Consider the following 16665-nt stretch of genomic DNA (forward strand, 5'->3'; position numbering starts at 1 on the left):
TTATGATTATATTTGATATTATTAGGCTAAATATCATGCTTTTTGTTGTGGCTGGAAATTATTATCAAACAGAGGGTTTAGTTCAGATTATTCACATAACTGCTACATCATCTCATCCAGCAATCCACCGGAACTCTTGTTACTGCAATGATATTCCAACCGGAGCGTAAATGTTGACGGTCTATCAACAACAAAGATGGCTACCAACAGACGCTAACTTCAATTTGACAATTGAAGGGTAAATCATGTAACGGTACGATCCCAAATCTGTTTGAAACGGTATTGACAAAAGCAGATTTCCTTCGAATAGAAATAAACAACCCTGCAGGTATGGAATATTTTTTATTATTTGCCGAAATGTTGTTAACTAGCTGAAGACGGATTTAGTCGTTACTAAGTTAGCTAACGTAAGCTAATGTCTGTCTCTTTGCACTGTGCGCCCAGTGTGGATAACTGCCTGCAGAATATATTATCACTGACATTGAAGATATGCATCACATCAGAGAGGAATACAGAAACTATTGTTGATTGCGGTGTCGCACAGCCTCCGAAGCTGGCTGGAGTGTGCACTAACTTCGATTAGGCCCTATTTGTGTTCATTTAATCAAAATAAGCGTCTCACTTTGTCTCAAACGTATACTGCAAAACTTCGATTAATGCCCAAAATAGTTTTAAATGTTATATTAACATGTAACGTAGTTTAGGCAGCAATAGTGCTGTTATAGATGTGACGGGAAACTAAAGCACGACAGCCAAATCAATAGTTAAGCCCACAGGCATGGTTGGCATGGAGACGAATGCAAGGCTCAATATTCTGAAGGACACAAAGAGGGCAGCAGTGGACAAAGGCAACGGAACTCCACTGAAACGGTCCGACAATGATTCGTTTGAGTTGACTAACAAACAGCTGGTCCTGATTCAAATGTCTGCTAACGGTTGGAGTGAGTCACTCTGACAACCCTCCTGATTCTTGGTCATGTTTATTAAACAAGATCGGCTCACACCACACGAGGACATTCACAATGTGACAAGATGAAACCCTGGTATACACAGTATAACTAAACTATATACAGACCTTAACTATGTTACTACTTTTTGGGGGAACTAGTGTAGGTATACTAATTATTGGTAACTAGTATAGCTGGGTAATGGGTATACTAATTATTGGTAACTAGTGTAGCTGGGTAATGGGTATACTAATTATTAGTAACTAGTGTAGCTGGGTAATGGGTATGCTAATTATTGGGAACTAGTGTAGCTGGGTAATGGGTATAGTAATTATTGGGAACTAGTGTAGCTGGGTAATGGGTATAGTAATTATTGGGAACTAGTGTAGCTGGGTCATGGGTATAGTAATTATTGGGAACTAGTGTAGCTGGGTCAATGGGTATAGTAATTATTAATTATTGGGAACTAGTGTAGCTGGGTAATGGGTATAGTAATTATTGGGAACTAGTGTAGCTGGGTAATGGGTATGCTAATTATTGGTAACTAGTATAGCTGGGTAATGGGTATAATAATTATTGGTAACTAGTGTAGCTGGGTAATGGGTTTAGTAATTATTGGTAACTAGTGTAGCTGGGTAATGGGTATACTAATTATTGGTAACTAGTGTAGCTGGGTAATGGGTATGCTAATTATTGGTAACTAGTGTAGCTGGGTAATGGGTATGCTAATTATTGGTAACTAGTGTAGCTGGGTAATGGGTCTGCTAATTATTGGTAACTAGTGTAGCTGGGTAATGGGTATGCTAATTATTGGTAACTAGTGTAGCTGGGTAATGGGTATAGTAATTATTGGGAACTAGTGTAGCTGGGTAATGGGTATGCTAATTATTGGTAACTAGTGTAGCTGGGTAATGGGTATACTAATTATTGGTAACTAGTGTAGCTGGGTAATGGGTATGCTAATTATTGGTAACTAGTGTAGCTGGGTAATGGGTATACTAATTATTGGTAACTAGTGTAGCTGGGTAATGGGTATGCTAATTATTGGTAACTAGTGTAGCTGGGTAATGGGTACTAATTATTGGTAACTAGTGTAGCTGGGTAATGGGTATAGTAATTATTGGGAACTAGTGTAGGTATACAAATTATTGGTAACTAGTGTAGCTGGGTAATGGGTATACTAATTATTAGTAACTAGTGTAGCTGGGTAATGGGTATACTGATTATTGGTAACTAGTGTAGCTGGGTAATGGGTATAGTAATTATTGGGAACTAGTGTAGCTGGGTAATGGGTATAGTAATTATTGGTAACTAGTGTAGGTGGGTAATGGGTATAGTAATTATTGGGAACTAGTGTAGGTGGGTAATGGGTATAGTAATTATTGGTAACTAGTGTAGCTGGGTAATGGGTATACTAATTATTGGTAACTAGTGTAGGTGGGTAATGGGTACTGATTATTGGTAACTAGTGTAGGTGGGTAATGGGTACTAATTATTGGTAACTAGTGTAGGTGGGTAATGGGTATTGTAATTATTGGAAACTAGTGTAGCTGGGTAATGGGTATACTAATTATTGGTAACTAGTGTAGGTGGGTAATGGGTACTGATTATTGGTAACTAGTGTAGGTGGGTAATGGGTATAGTAATTATTGGTAACTAGTGTAGGTGGGTAATGGGTACTGATTATTGGTAACTAGTGTAGGTGGGTAATGGGTACTGATTATTGGGAACTAGTGTAGCTGGGTAATGGGTATAGTAATTATTGGTAACTAGTGTAGGTGGGTAATGGGTACTGATTATTGGTAACTAGTGTAGCTGGGTAATGGGTATACTAATTATTGGGAACTAGTGTAGGTGGGTAATGGGTATACTAATTATTGGGAACTAGTGTAGCTGGGTAATGGGTACTGATTATTGGTAACTAGTGTAGCTGGGTAATGGGTATACTAATTATTGGTAACTAGTGTAGGTGGGTAATGGGTACTGATTATTGGTAACTAGTGTAGGTGGGTAATGGGTACTGATTATTGGTAACTAGTGTAGCTGGGTAATGGGTATACTAATTATTGGGAACTAGTGTAGCTGGGTAATGGGTATACTAATTATTGGGAACTAGTGTAGCTGGGTAATGGGTATACTAATTATTGGGAACTAGTGTAGCTGGGTAATGGGTATACTAATTATTGGTAACTAGTGTAGCTGGGTAATGGGTACTAATTATTGGGAACTAGTGTAGCTGGGTAATGGGTATACTAATTATTTCATCCTTCACAAAATGTTTCTCCATTCAGCAGGTATCTGAAGACACTAGGCTAACCTGTGATCACCTACCCCAGGAGGTTAGACTGAAGGAGCGTGCCGGACCTCTGACCCTGACTTCCAGTCCCACCATGGTGCTGAAGATATTCTTCCCTCAGTGCTGTAACAAGGCAGACAGCGGGCTGCTTGTGGGGCGATGGATCCCAGGACAGAACTCGGCCGTGGTGCTGGCTGTCATCCACTACCCCTTCATCCCTGGACAGGTCAAGCAGTACATCCACCAGGTAGAGTGTGTGTGTGTGTGTGTGTGTGTGTGTGTGTGTGTGTGTGTGTGTGTGTGTGTGTGTGTGTGTGTGTGTGTGTGTGTGTGTGTGTGTGTGTGTGTGTGTGTGTCAGTGTGTACATGTGTCAGTCAGTGTGTATCCGGGACAGCAGGTAGCCTAGTGGTTAGAGCGTTGGGCCAGTAACCGAAGGTTGCTAGGTCGAATCCCGAGCTGACAAGGTAAAAATCTGTCGTTCTGCCCCTGAACAAGGCAGTTAACCCACTGTTCCCGGTAACCGTCATTGTAAATAAGAATGTGTTCTTAACTGACCTGCCTAGTTAAATAAATGTTAAATATATATATATTTTTTAAATCTGTCAGTCACCCAATACCCCTTCATCCATTGTCAGGTCAAACAGTACATACAGCAGGTAGAGAGTGTGTGTGTTTTAACCTTCCTGTCCTGTCCCTGGTCCAGATGGTACATACAGCAGGTAGAGAGTGTGTGTGTTTTAACCTTCCTGTCCTGTCCCTGGTCCAGATGCGTGGCCAGAGTGGGGTGGATCTGACGGTGCTGGGCTCGTGGAGCATGCCCAAGGAGGGCCAGGAGGGCATGGAGAGTTTCCTCAGGGACCTCAGCACCATCTTCCCCCAGGGACAGTGGCTCCAGCTCAGTAGAGAGATGGGCAAGATAGGCTTCAGGTGTCACGTCCTCACAAGGGACCAGAAAGTCTCCGTTTGCATCCCAAGTGGCCCTATCGTTCCCTATAAAGACACCTACTTTTAACCAGGGCCCATGATCACATTTTACCCTCTGACCCATGGGCCCTGGTCAAAAGTAGTGCACTATGTAGGAATAGGGTGCCATAGAGCTCTGGTCTAAAGTAGTGCACTATGTAGGGAATAGGGTGTTATTTGGGATGCAAACTTTGTAACAGCATCAAATGTGTTTTGTTTAGATTCAGAGACCACTCTCTTTGGAGATCAACTGTTGATATAGAATTATTGACGAATGGCTTTCTTATGAAATGAATGTTCTGTCTATAGACGGGCATCACTGTTTTCTCACACTGAAATGAATGTTCTGTCTGTAGACGGGCATCACTGTTTTCTCACACTGAAATGAATGTTCTGTCTATAGACAGGCATCACTGTTTTCTCACACTGAAATGAATGTTCTGTCTATAGACGTGCATCACTGTTTTCTCACACTGAAATGAATGTTCTGTCTATAGGCGTGCATCACTGTTTTCTCACACTGAAATGAATGTTCTGTCTATGACGTGCATCACTGTTTTCTCACACTGAAATGAATGTTCTGTCTGTAGGCGTGCATCACTGTTTTCTCACACTGAAATGAATGTTCTGTCTATAGACGTGCATCACTGTTTTCTCACACTGAAATGAATGTTCTGTCTATAGACGTGCATCACTGCATCACTGTTTTCTCACACTGAAATGAATGTTCTGTCTGTAGGCGTGCATCACTGTTTTCTCACACTGAAATGAATGTTCTGTCTATAGACGTGCATCACTGCATCACTGTTTTCTCACACTGAAATGAATGTTCTGTCTATAGACGTGCATCACTGCATCACTGTTTTCTCACACTGAAATGAATGTTCTGTCTATAGACGTGCATCACTGCATCACTGTTTTCTCACACTGAAATGAATGTTCTGTCTATAGTGTGCATCACTGCATCACTGTTTTCTCACACTGAAATGAATGTTCTGTCTATAGACGTGCATCACTGTTTTCTCACACTGAAATGAATGTTCTGTCTATAGACGTGCATCACTGCATCACTGTTTTCTCACACTGAAATGAATGTTCTGTCTGTAGATCATGCATCACTGTTTTCTCACACTGAAATGAATGTTCTGTCTGTAGACCTGCATCACTGTTTTCTCACACTGAAATGAATGTTCTGTCTGTAGACGTGCATCACTGCATCACTGTTTTCTCACACTGAAATGAATGTTCTGTCTATGAGAATGTTCTGCATCACTGCATCACTGTTTTCTCACACTGAAATGAATGTTCTGTCTGTATAGACGTGCATCACTGTTTTCTCACACTGAAATGAATGTTCTGTCTATAGACGTGCATCACTGCATCACTGTTTTCTCACACTGAAATGAATGTTCTGTCTATATCACTGTTTTCTCACGTGCATCACTGCATCACTGTTTTCTCACACTGAAATGAATGTTCTGTCTATAGACGTGCATAACTGCATCACTGTTTTCTCACACTGAAATGAATATTCTGTCTGTAGACGTGCATCACTGTTTTCTCACACTGAAATGAATATTCTGTCTGTAGACGTGCATCACTGCATCACTGTTTTCTCACACTGAAATGAATGTTCTGTCTATAGACGTGCATCACTGCATCACTGTTTTCTCACACTGAAATGAATGTTCTGTCTGCATCACTGTTTTGCATCACTGTTTTCACTCACACTGAAATGAATGTTCTGTCTATAGACGTGCATCACTGTTTTCTCATAGCAAAAGTAAGTTAACAAGAGTTTGTAAATTAGATGGCTTAATTCACTCTGCTCTTTTAATTCATAGAGACACAAATGTCTGTATATTTAATCAAAAGGCGATATTTCTGTTGTTATCATCATGCAGTGCATCTGTAATAAAATGTCCCTCTGCCCCTGCCGTAGATGGGAAGCTGATACAACAAGAAAAGGAGCTGAAAGAGGATGGTGGTGGAGAGAAAGGAGAGGGGAAGAAAGGAGGGAAGGGAGGAGAGGCCAAGAAAGGAGGAACAAAGAAAGGAGGAGGAGAGAATAAAGTAGAGGGAGAGGAAGGAGGAGAAGAGAAGGACAAGGTGATCTTTATCCACTATGAACAGAGGAAGGTCATGCTGTCTCAGCTGCACCCCATAGAGAACGGGGTTCCTGACCCTCAAACTGAGTCACAACTACCACAGGTGAGGACGTGGACTCACAGCCTGATTTACATGTAGATGTTGTTGCTCATTGAACACAGGGGTTTTCTATCCTCTCCTGTGTTGTTTACCTCTTATATTGTTGTTGTAATACATATGTGTTGTTGTTGTTATAATACATATGTGTTGTCTGTAATTGTTGTTGTTGTTGTTATAATACATATGTGTTGTCTGTAATTGTTGTTGTTGTTGTTATAATACATATGTGTTGTCTGTAATTGTTGTTGTTGTTGTTATAATACATATGTGTTGTCTGTAATTGTTGTTGTTGTTGTTATAATACATATGTGTTGTCTGTTGTTGTTGTTGTTATAATACATATGTGTTGTCTGTAATTGTTGTTGTTATAATACATATGTGTTGTCTGTTGTTGTTGTTGTTATAATACATATGTGTTGTCTGTTGTTGTTGTTGTTGTTGTTGTTGTTATAATACATATGTGTTGTCTGTAATTGTTGTTGTTGTTATAATACATATGTGTTGTCTGTTGTTGTTGTTGTTATACATATGTGTTGTCTGTTGTTGTTGTTGTTATACATATGTGTTGCCTGTTGTTGTTGTTGTTATAATACATATGTGTTGTCTGTTGTTGTTGTTGTTATAATACATATGTGTTGTCTGTTGTTGTTGTTGTTATAATACATATGTGTTGTCTGTTGTTGTTGTTGTTATAATACATATGTGTTGTCTGTTGTTGTTGTTATACATATGTGTTGTCTGTTGTTGTTGTTGTTATAATACATATGTGTTGTCTGTTGTTGTTGTTGTTATAATACATATGTGTTGTCTGTTGTTGTTGTTGTTATAATACATATGTGTTGTCTGTTGTTGTTGTTGTTATAATACATATGTGTTGTCTGTTGTTGTTGTTGTTATACATATGTGTTGTCTGTTGTTGTTGTTGTCTGTTGTTGTAATACATATGTGTTGTCTGTTGTTGTTGTCTGTTGTTGTTGTCTGTAATTGTTGTTGTTGTTATAATACATATGTGTTGTCTGTAATTGTTGTTGTTGTTATAATACATATGTGTTGTCTGTTGTTGTTGTTGTTATACATATGTGTTGTCTGTTGTTGTAATACATATGTGTTGTCTGTTGTTGTTGTCTGTTGTTGTTGTTGTCTGTTGTTGTTGTCTGTTGTTGTTGTAATACATATGTGTTGTCTGTTGTTGTTGTTGTCTGTTGTTGTAATACATATGTGTTGTCTGTTGTTGTTGTAATACATATGTGTTGTCTGTTGTTGTTGTCTGTTGTTGTTGTAATACATATGTGTTGTCTGCTGCAGGTGTTGTCTGTAATTGTTGTTGCTGCAGGTGTTGTCTGTAATTGTTGTTGCTGCAGGTGTTGTCTGTAATTGTTGTTGTTGCTGCAGGTGTTGTCTGTAATTGTTGTTGTTGTTGCTGCAGGTGTTGTCTGTAATTGTTGTTGTTGTTGCTGCAGGTGTTGTCTGTAGTTGTTGTTGTTGTTGCTGCAGGTGTTGTCTGTAATTGTTGTTGTTGTTGCTGCAGGTGTTGTCTGTAATTGTTGTTGTTGCTGCAGGTGTTGTCTGTAATTGTTGTTGTTGTTGCTGCAGGTGTTGTCTGTAATTGTTGTTGTTGTTGCTGCAGGTGTTGTCTGTAATTGTTGTTGTTGTTGCTGCAGGTGTTGTCTGTAATTGTTGTTGTTGTTGCTGCAGGTGTTGTCTGTAATTGTTGTTGTTGTTGCTGCAGGTGTTGTCTGTAATTGTTGTTGTTTGCTGCAGGTGTTGTCTGTAATTGTTGTTGCTGCTGCAGGTGTTGTCTGTAATTGTTGTTGTTGTTGCTGCAGGTGTTGTCTGTAATTGTTGCTGTTGTTGTTGTTGCTGCAGGTGTTGTCTGTAATTGTTGTTGTTGTTGCTGCAGGTGTTGTCTGTAATTGTTGTTGTTGTTGCTGCAGGTGTTGTCTGTAATTGTTGTTGTTGCTGCAGGTGTTGTCTGTAATTGTTGTTGTTGTTGCTGCAGGTGTTGTCTGTAATTGTTGCTGTTGCTGCTGCAGGTGTTGTCTGTAATTGTTGTTGTTGTTGCTGCTGCTGCAGGTGTTGTCTGTAATTGTTGTTGTTGTTGTTGTTGCTGCAGGTGTTGTCTGTAATTGTTGTTGTTGCTGCTGCAGGTGTTGTCTGTAATTGTTGTTGTTGCTGCTGCAGGTGTTGTCTGTAATTGTTGTTGTTGTTGCTGCAGGTGTTGTCTGTAATTGTTGTTGTTGTTGCTGCAGGTGTTGTCTGTAATTGTTGTTGTTGTTGCTGCAGGTGTTGTCTGTAATTGTTGTTGTTGTTGCTGCAGGTGTTGTCTGTAATTGTTGCTGTTGCTGCTGCAGGTGTTGTCTGTAATTGTTGTTGTTGTTGCTGCTGCTGCAGGTGTTGTCTGTAATTGTTGTTGTTGTTGTTGTTGTTGCTGCAGGTGTTGTCTGTAATTGTTGTTGTTGCTGCTGCAGGTGTTGTCTGTAATTGTTGTTGTTGCAGGTGTTGTCTGTAGTTGTTGTTGTTGCTGCTGCAGGTGTTGTCTGTAGTTGTTGTTGCTGCTGCAGGTGTTGTCTGTAATTGTTGTTGTTGTTGCTGCAGGTGTTGTCTGTAATTGTTGTTGTTGTTGTTGCTGCAGGTGTTGTCTGTAATTGTTGCTGTTGCTGCTGCAGGTGTTGTCTGTAATTGTTGCTGTTGCTGCTGCAGGTGTTGTCTGTAATTGTTGTTGTTGTTGCTGCAGGTGTTGTCTGTAATTGTTGTTGTTGTTGCTGCAGGTGTTGTCTGTAATTGTTGTTGTTGTTGCTGCAGGTGTTGTCTGTAATTGTTGTTGTTGCTGCTGCAGGTGTTGTCTGTAATTGTTGTTGTTGCTGCAGGTGTTGTCTGTAATTGTTGTTGTTGCTGCAGGTGTTGTCTGTAATTGTTGTTGTTGTTGCTGCAGGTGTTGTCTGTAATTGTTGTTGTTGCTGCAGGTGTTGTCTGTAATTGTTGTTGCTGCAGGTGTTGTCTGTAATTGTTGTTGTTGTTGCTGCAGGTGTTGTCTGTAATTGTTGTTGCTGCAGGTGTTGTCTGTAATTGTTGTTGTTGCTGCAGGTGTTGTCTGTAATTGTTGTTGTTGTTGTTGCAGGTGTTGTCTGTAATTGTTGTTGCTGCAGGTGTTGTCTGTAATTGTTGTTGCTGCTGCAGGTGTTGTCTGTAATTGTTGTTGTTGTTGCTGCAGGTGTTGTCTGTAATTGTTGTTGCTGCTGCAGGTGTTGTCTGTAATTGTTGTTGTTGTTGCTGCAGGTGTTGTCTGTAATTGTTGTTGCTGCAGGTGTTGTCTGTAATTGTTGTTGTTGCTGCAGGTGTTGTCTGTAATTGTTGTTGTTGCTGCAGGTGTTGTCTGTAATTGTTGTTGTTGCTGCTGCAGGTGTTGTCTGTAATTGTTGTTGTTGTTGCTGCAGGTGTTGTCTGTAATTGTTGTTGCTGCAGGTGTTGTCTGTAATTGTTGTTGTTGCTGCAGGTGTTGTCTGTAATTGTTGTTGTTGCTGCAGGTGTTGTCTGTAATTGTTGTTGTTGCTGCAGGTGTTGTCTGTAATTGTTGTTGTTGCTGCAGGTGTTGTCTGTAATTGTTGTTGTTGCTGCTGCAGGTGTTGTCTGTAGTTGTTGTTGCTGCTGCAGGTGTTGTCTGTAATTGTTGTTGTTGTTGCTGCAGGTGTTGTCTGTAATTGTTGTTGTTGCTGCAGGTGTTGTCTGTAGTTGTTGTTGTTGTTGCTGCAGGTGTTGTCTGTAATTGTTGTTGTTGCTGCAGGTGTTGTCTGTAATTGTTGTTGTTGTTGCTGCAGGTGTTGTCTGTAATTGTTGTTGTTGTTGCTGCAGGTGTTGTCTGTAATTGTTGTTGTTGCTGCAGGTGTTGTCTGTAATTGTTGTTGTTGTTGCTGCTGCAGGTGTTGTCTGTAATTGTTGTTGTTGTTGCTGCAGGTGTTGTCTGTAATTGTTGTTGTTGCTGCAGGTGTTGTCTGTAATTGTTGTTGTTGTTGCTGCAGGTGTTGTCTGTAATTGTTGTTGCTGCTGCAGGTGTTGTCTGTAATTGTTGTTGTTGTTGCTGCAGGTGTTGTCTGTAATTGTTGTTGTTGTTGCAGGTGTTGTCTGTAATTGTTGTTGTTGTTGCAGGTGTTGTCTGTAATTGTTGTTGTTGCTGCAGGTGTTGTCTGTAATTGTTGTTGCTGCTGCAGGTGTTGTCTGTAATTGTTGTTGTTGTTGCTGCAGGTGTTGTCTGTAATTGTTGTTGTTGTTGCTGCAGGTGTTGTCTGTAATTGTTGTTGTTGTTGCAGGTGTTGTCTGTAATTGTTGTTGTTGTTGCAGGTGTTGTCTGTAATTGTTGTTGTCTGCTGGTGTTGTCTGTAATTGTTGTTGCTGCAGGTGTTGTCTGTAATTGTTGTTGTTGTTGCAGGTGTTGTCTGTAATTGTTGTTGTCTGCTGCAGGTGTTGTCTGTAATTGTTGTTGCTGCAGGTGTTGTCTGTAATTGTTGTTGCTGCAGGTGTTGTCTGTAATTGTTGTTGTTGCTGCAGGTGTTGTCTGTAATTGTTGTTGTTGCTGCAGGTGTTGTATGTAATTGTTGTTGCTGCAGGTGTTGTCTGTAATTGTTGTTGTCTGCTGCAGGTGTTGTATGTAATTGTTGTTGCTGCAGGTGTTGTCTGTAATTGTTGTTGTCTGCTGCAGGTGTTTGGGACAGTGTGTCAGAGTGAGCCGCTGTTCTTCCTGGATAAGTATGATGACGGTCCAGTGAAGATGACCCACTGGCAATCAGAGGGACGGGAGGGATCCATTATAGTAGAACTGATGAAACAGGCCTCGACACCGCTCTGTCTGCTAACCACCTGGATGCTAACACTGTGGACCAGCCTCTGTAGTAGCAGGTAAGGGGTGTGTCAGTACCTGTCTGTCTGCTAACCACCTGGATGCTAACACTGTGGACCAGCCTCTGTAGTAGCAGGTAAGGGGTGTGTCAGTACCTGTCTGTCTGCTAACCACCTGGATACTAACACTGTGGACCAGCCTCTGTAGTAGCAGGTAAGGGGTGTGTCAGTACCTGTCTGTCTGCTAACCACCTGGATGCTAACACTGTGGACCAGCCTCTGTAGTAGCAGGTAAGGGGTGTGTCAGTACCTGTCTGTCTGCTAACCACCTGGATACTAACACTGTGGACCAGCCTCTGTAGTAGCAGGTAAGGGGTGTGTCAGTACCTGTCTGTCTGCTAACCACCTGGATACTAACACTGTGGACCAGCCTCTGTAGTAGCAGGTAAGGGGTGTGTGTCAGTACCTGTCTGTCTGCTAACCACCTGGATGCTAACACTGTGGACCAGCCTCTGTAGTAGCAGGTAAGGGGTGTGTGTCAGTACCTGTCTGTCTGCTAACCACCTGGATGCTAACACTGTGGACCAGCCTCTGTAGTAGCAGGTAAGGGGTGTGTCAGTACCTGTCTCTGCTAACCACCTGGATACACTGTGGATCCTGTACGTTCGTCAGTTGCAACTCTTTATGTGCCAAGAGACACTGACCCAGTTCATCTGTCTGTCTGTCAATATCCCCCTAGAATATCCCCCTAGAATAGTGTGTCTGTCTGTCTGTCAATATCCCCCTAGAATAGTGTGTCTGTCTGTCTCTGTCTCCCAGGATATTGAATGTGTTCATCTGTCTGTCTGTCTGTCTCCCAGGGTTTTGCATGTGTCTGTCTGTCTCCCAGGATATTGAATATGTCTGTCTGTCTGTCTCCCAGGATATTGAATATGTCTGTCTGTCTGTCTCCCCAGGATATTGAATGTGTCTGTCTGTCTGTCTCCAGGATATTGAATGTGTCTGTCTGTCTCCCCAGGATATTGAATGTGTCTGTCTGTCTGTCTCCAGGATATTGAATGTGTCTGTCTGTCTGTCTCCCCAGGATATTGAATGTGTCTGTCTGTCTGTCTCCGCAGGATATTGAATGTGTCTGCCTGTCTGTCTCCCAGGATATTGAATGTGTCTGTCTGTCTGTCTCCGCAGGATATTGAATGTGTCTGCCTGTCTGTCTCCCAGGATATTGAATGTGTCTGTCTGTCTGTCTCCGCAGGATATTGAATGTGTCTGTCTGTCTGTCTGTCTCCCCAGGATATTGAATGTGTCTGTCTGTCTGTCTCCCCAGGATATTGAATGTGTCTGTCTGTCTGTCTCCAGGATATTGAATGTGTCTGTCTGTCTGTCTCCAGGATATTGAATGTGTCTGTCTGTCTGTCTCCAGGATATTGAATGTGTCTGTCTGTCTCCAGGATATTGAATGTGTCTGTCTGTCTGTCTCCGCAGGATATTGAATGTGTCTGTCTGTCTGTCTCCAGGATATTGAATGTGTCTGTCTGTCTGTCTCCAGGATATTGAATGTGTCTGTCTGTCTGTCTCCAGGATATTGAATGTGTCTGTCTGTCTGTCTCCCCAGGATATTGAATGTGTCTGTCTGTCTGTCTCCCCAGGATATTGAATGTGTCTGTCTGTCACCCCAGGATATTGAATGTGTCTGTCTGTCTCCCCAGGATATTGAATGTGTCTGTCTGTCTCCAGGATATTGAATGTGTCTGTCTGTCTGTCTCCCCAGGATATTGAATGTGTCTGTCTGTCTGTCTGTCTCCGCAGGATATTGAATGTGTCTGTCTGTCTGTCTCCAGGATATTGAATGTGTCTGTCTGTCTCCCCAGGATATTGAATGTGTCTGTCTGTCTGTCTCCCCAGGATATTGAATGTGTCTGTCTGTCTGTCTCCCCAGGATATTGAATGTGTCTGTCTGTCTGTCTCCAGGATATTGAATGTGTCTGTCTGTCTGTCTGTCTCCAGGATATTGAATGTGTCTGTCTGTCTGTCTGTCTCCAGGATATTGAATGTGTCTGTCTGTCTGTCTGTCTCCCCAGGATATTGAATGTGTCTGTCTGTCTGTCTGTCTCCCCAGGATATTGAATGTGTCTGTCTGTCTGTCTGTCTCCCCAGGATATTGAATGTGTCTGTCTGTCTGTCTCCCCAGGATATTGAATGTGTCTGTCTGTCTGTCTCCCCAGGATATTAAATGTGTCTGTCTGTCTGTCTCCCCAGGATATTGAATGTGTCTGTCTGTCTGTCTCACCAGGATATTGAATTGATCTGTCTGTCTCCCCAGGATATTGAATGTGTCTGTCTGTCTCCCCAGGATATTGAATGTGTCTGTCTGTCTCCCCAGGATATTGAATGTGTCTGTCTGTCTCCCCAGGATATTGAATGTGCCTGTCTGTCTCCCCAGGATATTGAATGTGTCTGTCTGTCTCCCCAGGATATTGAATGTGTCTGTCTGTCTCCCCAGGATATTGAATGTGTCTGTCTGTCTCCCCAGGATATTGAATGTGCCTGTCTGTCTCCCCAGGATATTGAATGTGTCTGTCTGTCTCCCCAGGATATTGAATGTGCCTGTCTGTCTCCCCAGGATATTGAATGTGTCTGTCTGTCTGTCTCCCCAGGATATTGAATGTGTCTGTCTGTCTGTCTCCCCAGGATATTGAATGTGTCTGTCTGTCTCTCCAGGATATTGAATGTGTCTGTCTGTCTCCAGGATATTGAATGTGTCTGTCTGTCTGTCTCCGCAGGATATTGAATGTGTCTGTCTGTCTGTCTCCAGGATATTGAATGTGTCTGTCTGTCTCCCCAGGATATTGAATGTGTCTGTCTGTCTGTCTCCCCAGGATATTGAATGTGTCTGTCTGTCTGTCTCCCCAGGATATTGAATGTGTCTGTCTGTCTGTCTCCAGGATATTGAATGTGTCTGTCTGTCTGTCTCCCCAGGATATTGAATGTGTCTGTCTGTCTGTCTGTCTCCCCAGGATATTGAATGTGTCTGTCTGTCTGTCTCCCCAGGATATTGAATGTGTCTGTCTGTCTCCCCAGGATATTGAATGTGTCTGTCTGTCTGTCTCCCCAGGATATTAAATGTGTCTGTCTGTCTGTCTCCCCAGGATATTGAATGTGTCTGTCTGTCTGTCTCACCAGGATATTGAATTGATCTGTCTGTCTCACCAGGATATTGAATGTGTCTGTCTGTCTCCCCAGGATATTGAATGTGTCTGTATGTCTGTCTCCCCAGGATATTGAGTTGATCTGTCTGTCTCTCCAGGATATTGAATGTGTCTGTCTCCCCAGGATATTGAATGTGTCTGTCTGTCTCCCCAGGATATTGAATGTGTCTGTCTGTCTCCCCAGGATATTGAATGTGTCTGTCTGTCTCCCCAGGATATTGAATGTGTCTGTCTGTCTCCCCAGGATATTGAATGTGCCTGTCTGTCTCCCCAGGATATTGAATGTGTCTGTCTGTCTCCCAGGATATTGAATGTGTCTGTCTGTCTCCCCAGGATATTGAATGTGTCTGTCTGTCTCCCCAGGATATTGAATGTGTCTGTCTGTCTCCCCAGGATATTCAATGTGCCTGTCTGTCTCCCCAGGATATTGAATGTGTCTGTCTGTCTCCCCAGGATATTGAATGTGCCTGTCTGTCTCCCCAGGATATTGAATGTGTCTGTCTGTCTGTCTCCCCAGGATATTGAATGTGTCTGTCTGTCTGTCTCCCCAGGATATTGAATGTGTCTGTCTGTCTCCCCAGGATATTGAATGTGTCTGTCTGTCTCCAGGATATTGAATGTGTCTGTCTGTCTCCAGGATATTGAATGTGTCTGTCTGTCTCCAGGATATTGAATGTGTCTGTCTGTCTCCAGGATATTGAATGTGTCTGTCTGTCTCCAGGATATTGAATGTGTCTGTCTGTCTCTCCAGGATATTGAATGTGTCTGTCTGTCTCCCCAGGATATTGAATGTGTCTGTCTCCCCAGGATATTGAATGTGTCTGTCTCCCCAGGATATTGAATGTGTCTGTCTGTCTCCAGGATATTGAATGTGTCTGTCTCCCCAGGATATTGAATGTGTCTGTCTGTCTCTCCAGGATATTGAATGTGTCTGTCTGTCTCCCCAGGATATTGAATGTGTCTGTCTGTCTCCAGGATATTGAATGTGTCTGTCTGTCTCCAGGATATTGAATGTGTCTGTCTGTCTCCCCAGGATATTGAATGTGTCTGTCTGTCTACAGGATATTGAATGTGTCTGTCTGTCTCCAGGATATTGAATGTGTCTGTCTGTCTCCAGGATATTGAATGTGTCTGTCTCCCCAGGATATTGAATGTGTCTGTCTCCCCAGGATATTGAATGTGTCTGTCTCCCCAGGATATTGAATGTGTCTGTCTGTCTCCAGGATATTGAATGTGTCTGTCTCCAGGATATTGAATGTGTCTGTCTCCCCAGGATATTGAATGTGTCTGTCTGTCTCCCCAGGATATTGAATGTGTCTGTCTGTCTCCCCAGGATATTGAATGTGTCTGTCTGTCTCCCCAGGATATTGAATGTGCCTGTCTGTCTCCCCAGGATATTGAATGTGTCTGTCTGTCTCCCCAGGATATTGAATGTGCCTGTCTGTCTCCCCAGGATATTGAATGTGTCTGTCTGTCTGTCTCCCCAGGATATTGAATGTGTCTGTCTGTCTGTCTCCCCAGGATATTGAATGTGTCTGTCTTGTCTCCCCAGGATATTGAATGTGTCTGTCTGTCTCCCCAGGATATTGAATGTGTCTGTCTGTCTCAGGATATTGAATGTGTCTGTCTGTCTGTCTCCCCAGGATATTGAATGTGTCTGTCTGTCTGTCTGTCTCCGCAGGATATTGAATGTGTCTGTCTGTCTGTCTCCAGGATATTGAATGTGTCTGTCTGTCTCCCCAGGATATTGAATGTGTCTGTCTGTCTGTCTCCCCAGGATATTGAATGTGTCTGTCTGTCTGTCTCCCCAGGATATTGAATGTGTCTGTCTGTCTGTCTCCAGGATATTGAATGTGTCTGTCTGTCTGTCTCCCCAGGATATTGAATGTGTCTGTCTGTCTGTCTGTCTCCCCAGGATATTGAATGTGTCTGTCTGTCTGTCTGTCTCCCCAGGATATTGAATGTGTCTGTCTGTCTGTCTCCCCAGGATATTGAATGTGTCTGTCTGTCTCCCCAGGATATTGAATGTGTCTGTCTGTCTGTCTCCCCAGGATATTAAATGTGTCTGTCTGTCTGTCTCCCCAGGATATTGAATGTGTCTGTCTGTCTGTCTCACCAGGATATTGAATTGATCTGTCTGTCTCACCAGGATATTGAATGTGTCTGTCTGTCTCCCCAGGATATTGAATGTGTCTGTATGTCTGTCTCCCCAGG

At 42.5% G+C, this 16665-nt stretch overlaps 1 protein-coding gene across 1 annotated transcript in view; it reads left to right on the forward strand.

Annotated features, from left to right (window-relative positions):
- The first annotated feature begins 165 nt into the window (after positions 1 to 165).
- Positions 166 to 16665, forward strand: part of LOC115123598 (phosphatidylinositol glycan anchor biosynthesis, class Q) — a 29784-nt gene continuing 13284 nt past the window's right edge. The window contains exons 1-5 of the mRNA XM_065010913.1: positions 166 to 328; positions 3242 to 3490; positions 4011 to 4218; positions 6150 to 6418; positions 11109 to 11305. Of these exons, the coding sequence (XP_064866985.1) occupies positions 3338 to 3490; positions 4011 to 4218; positions 6150 to 6418; positions 11109 to 11305 (827 nt within the window). The 5' untranslated portion in view covers positions 166 to 328; positions 3242 to 3337. The remainder of the gene's footprint in view (positions 329 to 3241; positions 3491 to 4010; positions 4219 to 6149; positions 6419 to 11108; positions 11306 to 16665) is intronic.

Source organism: Oncorhynchus nerka, linkage group LG26, assembly GCF_034236695.1.
Source record: "Oncorhynchus nerka isolate Pitt River linkage group LG26, Oner_Uvic_2.0, whole genome shotgun sequence".
NCBI classification, from domain to species: Eukaryota; Metazoa; Chordata; class Actinopteri; order Salmoniformes; family Salmonidae; genus Oncorhynchus; species Oncorhynchus nerka.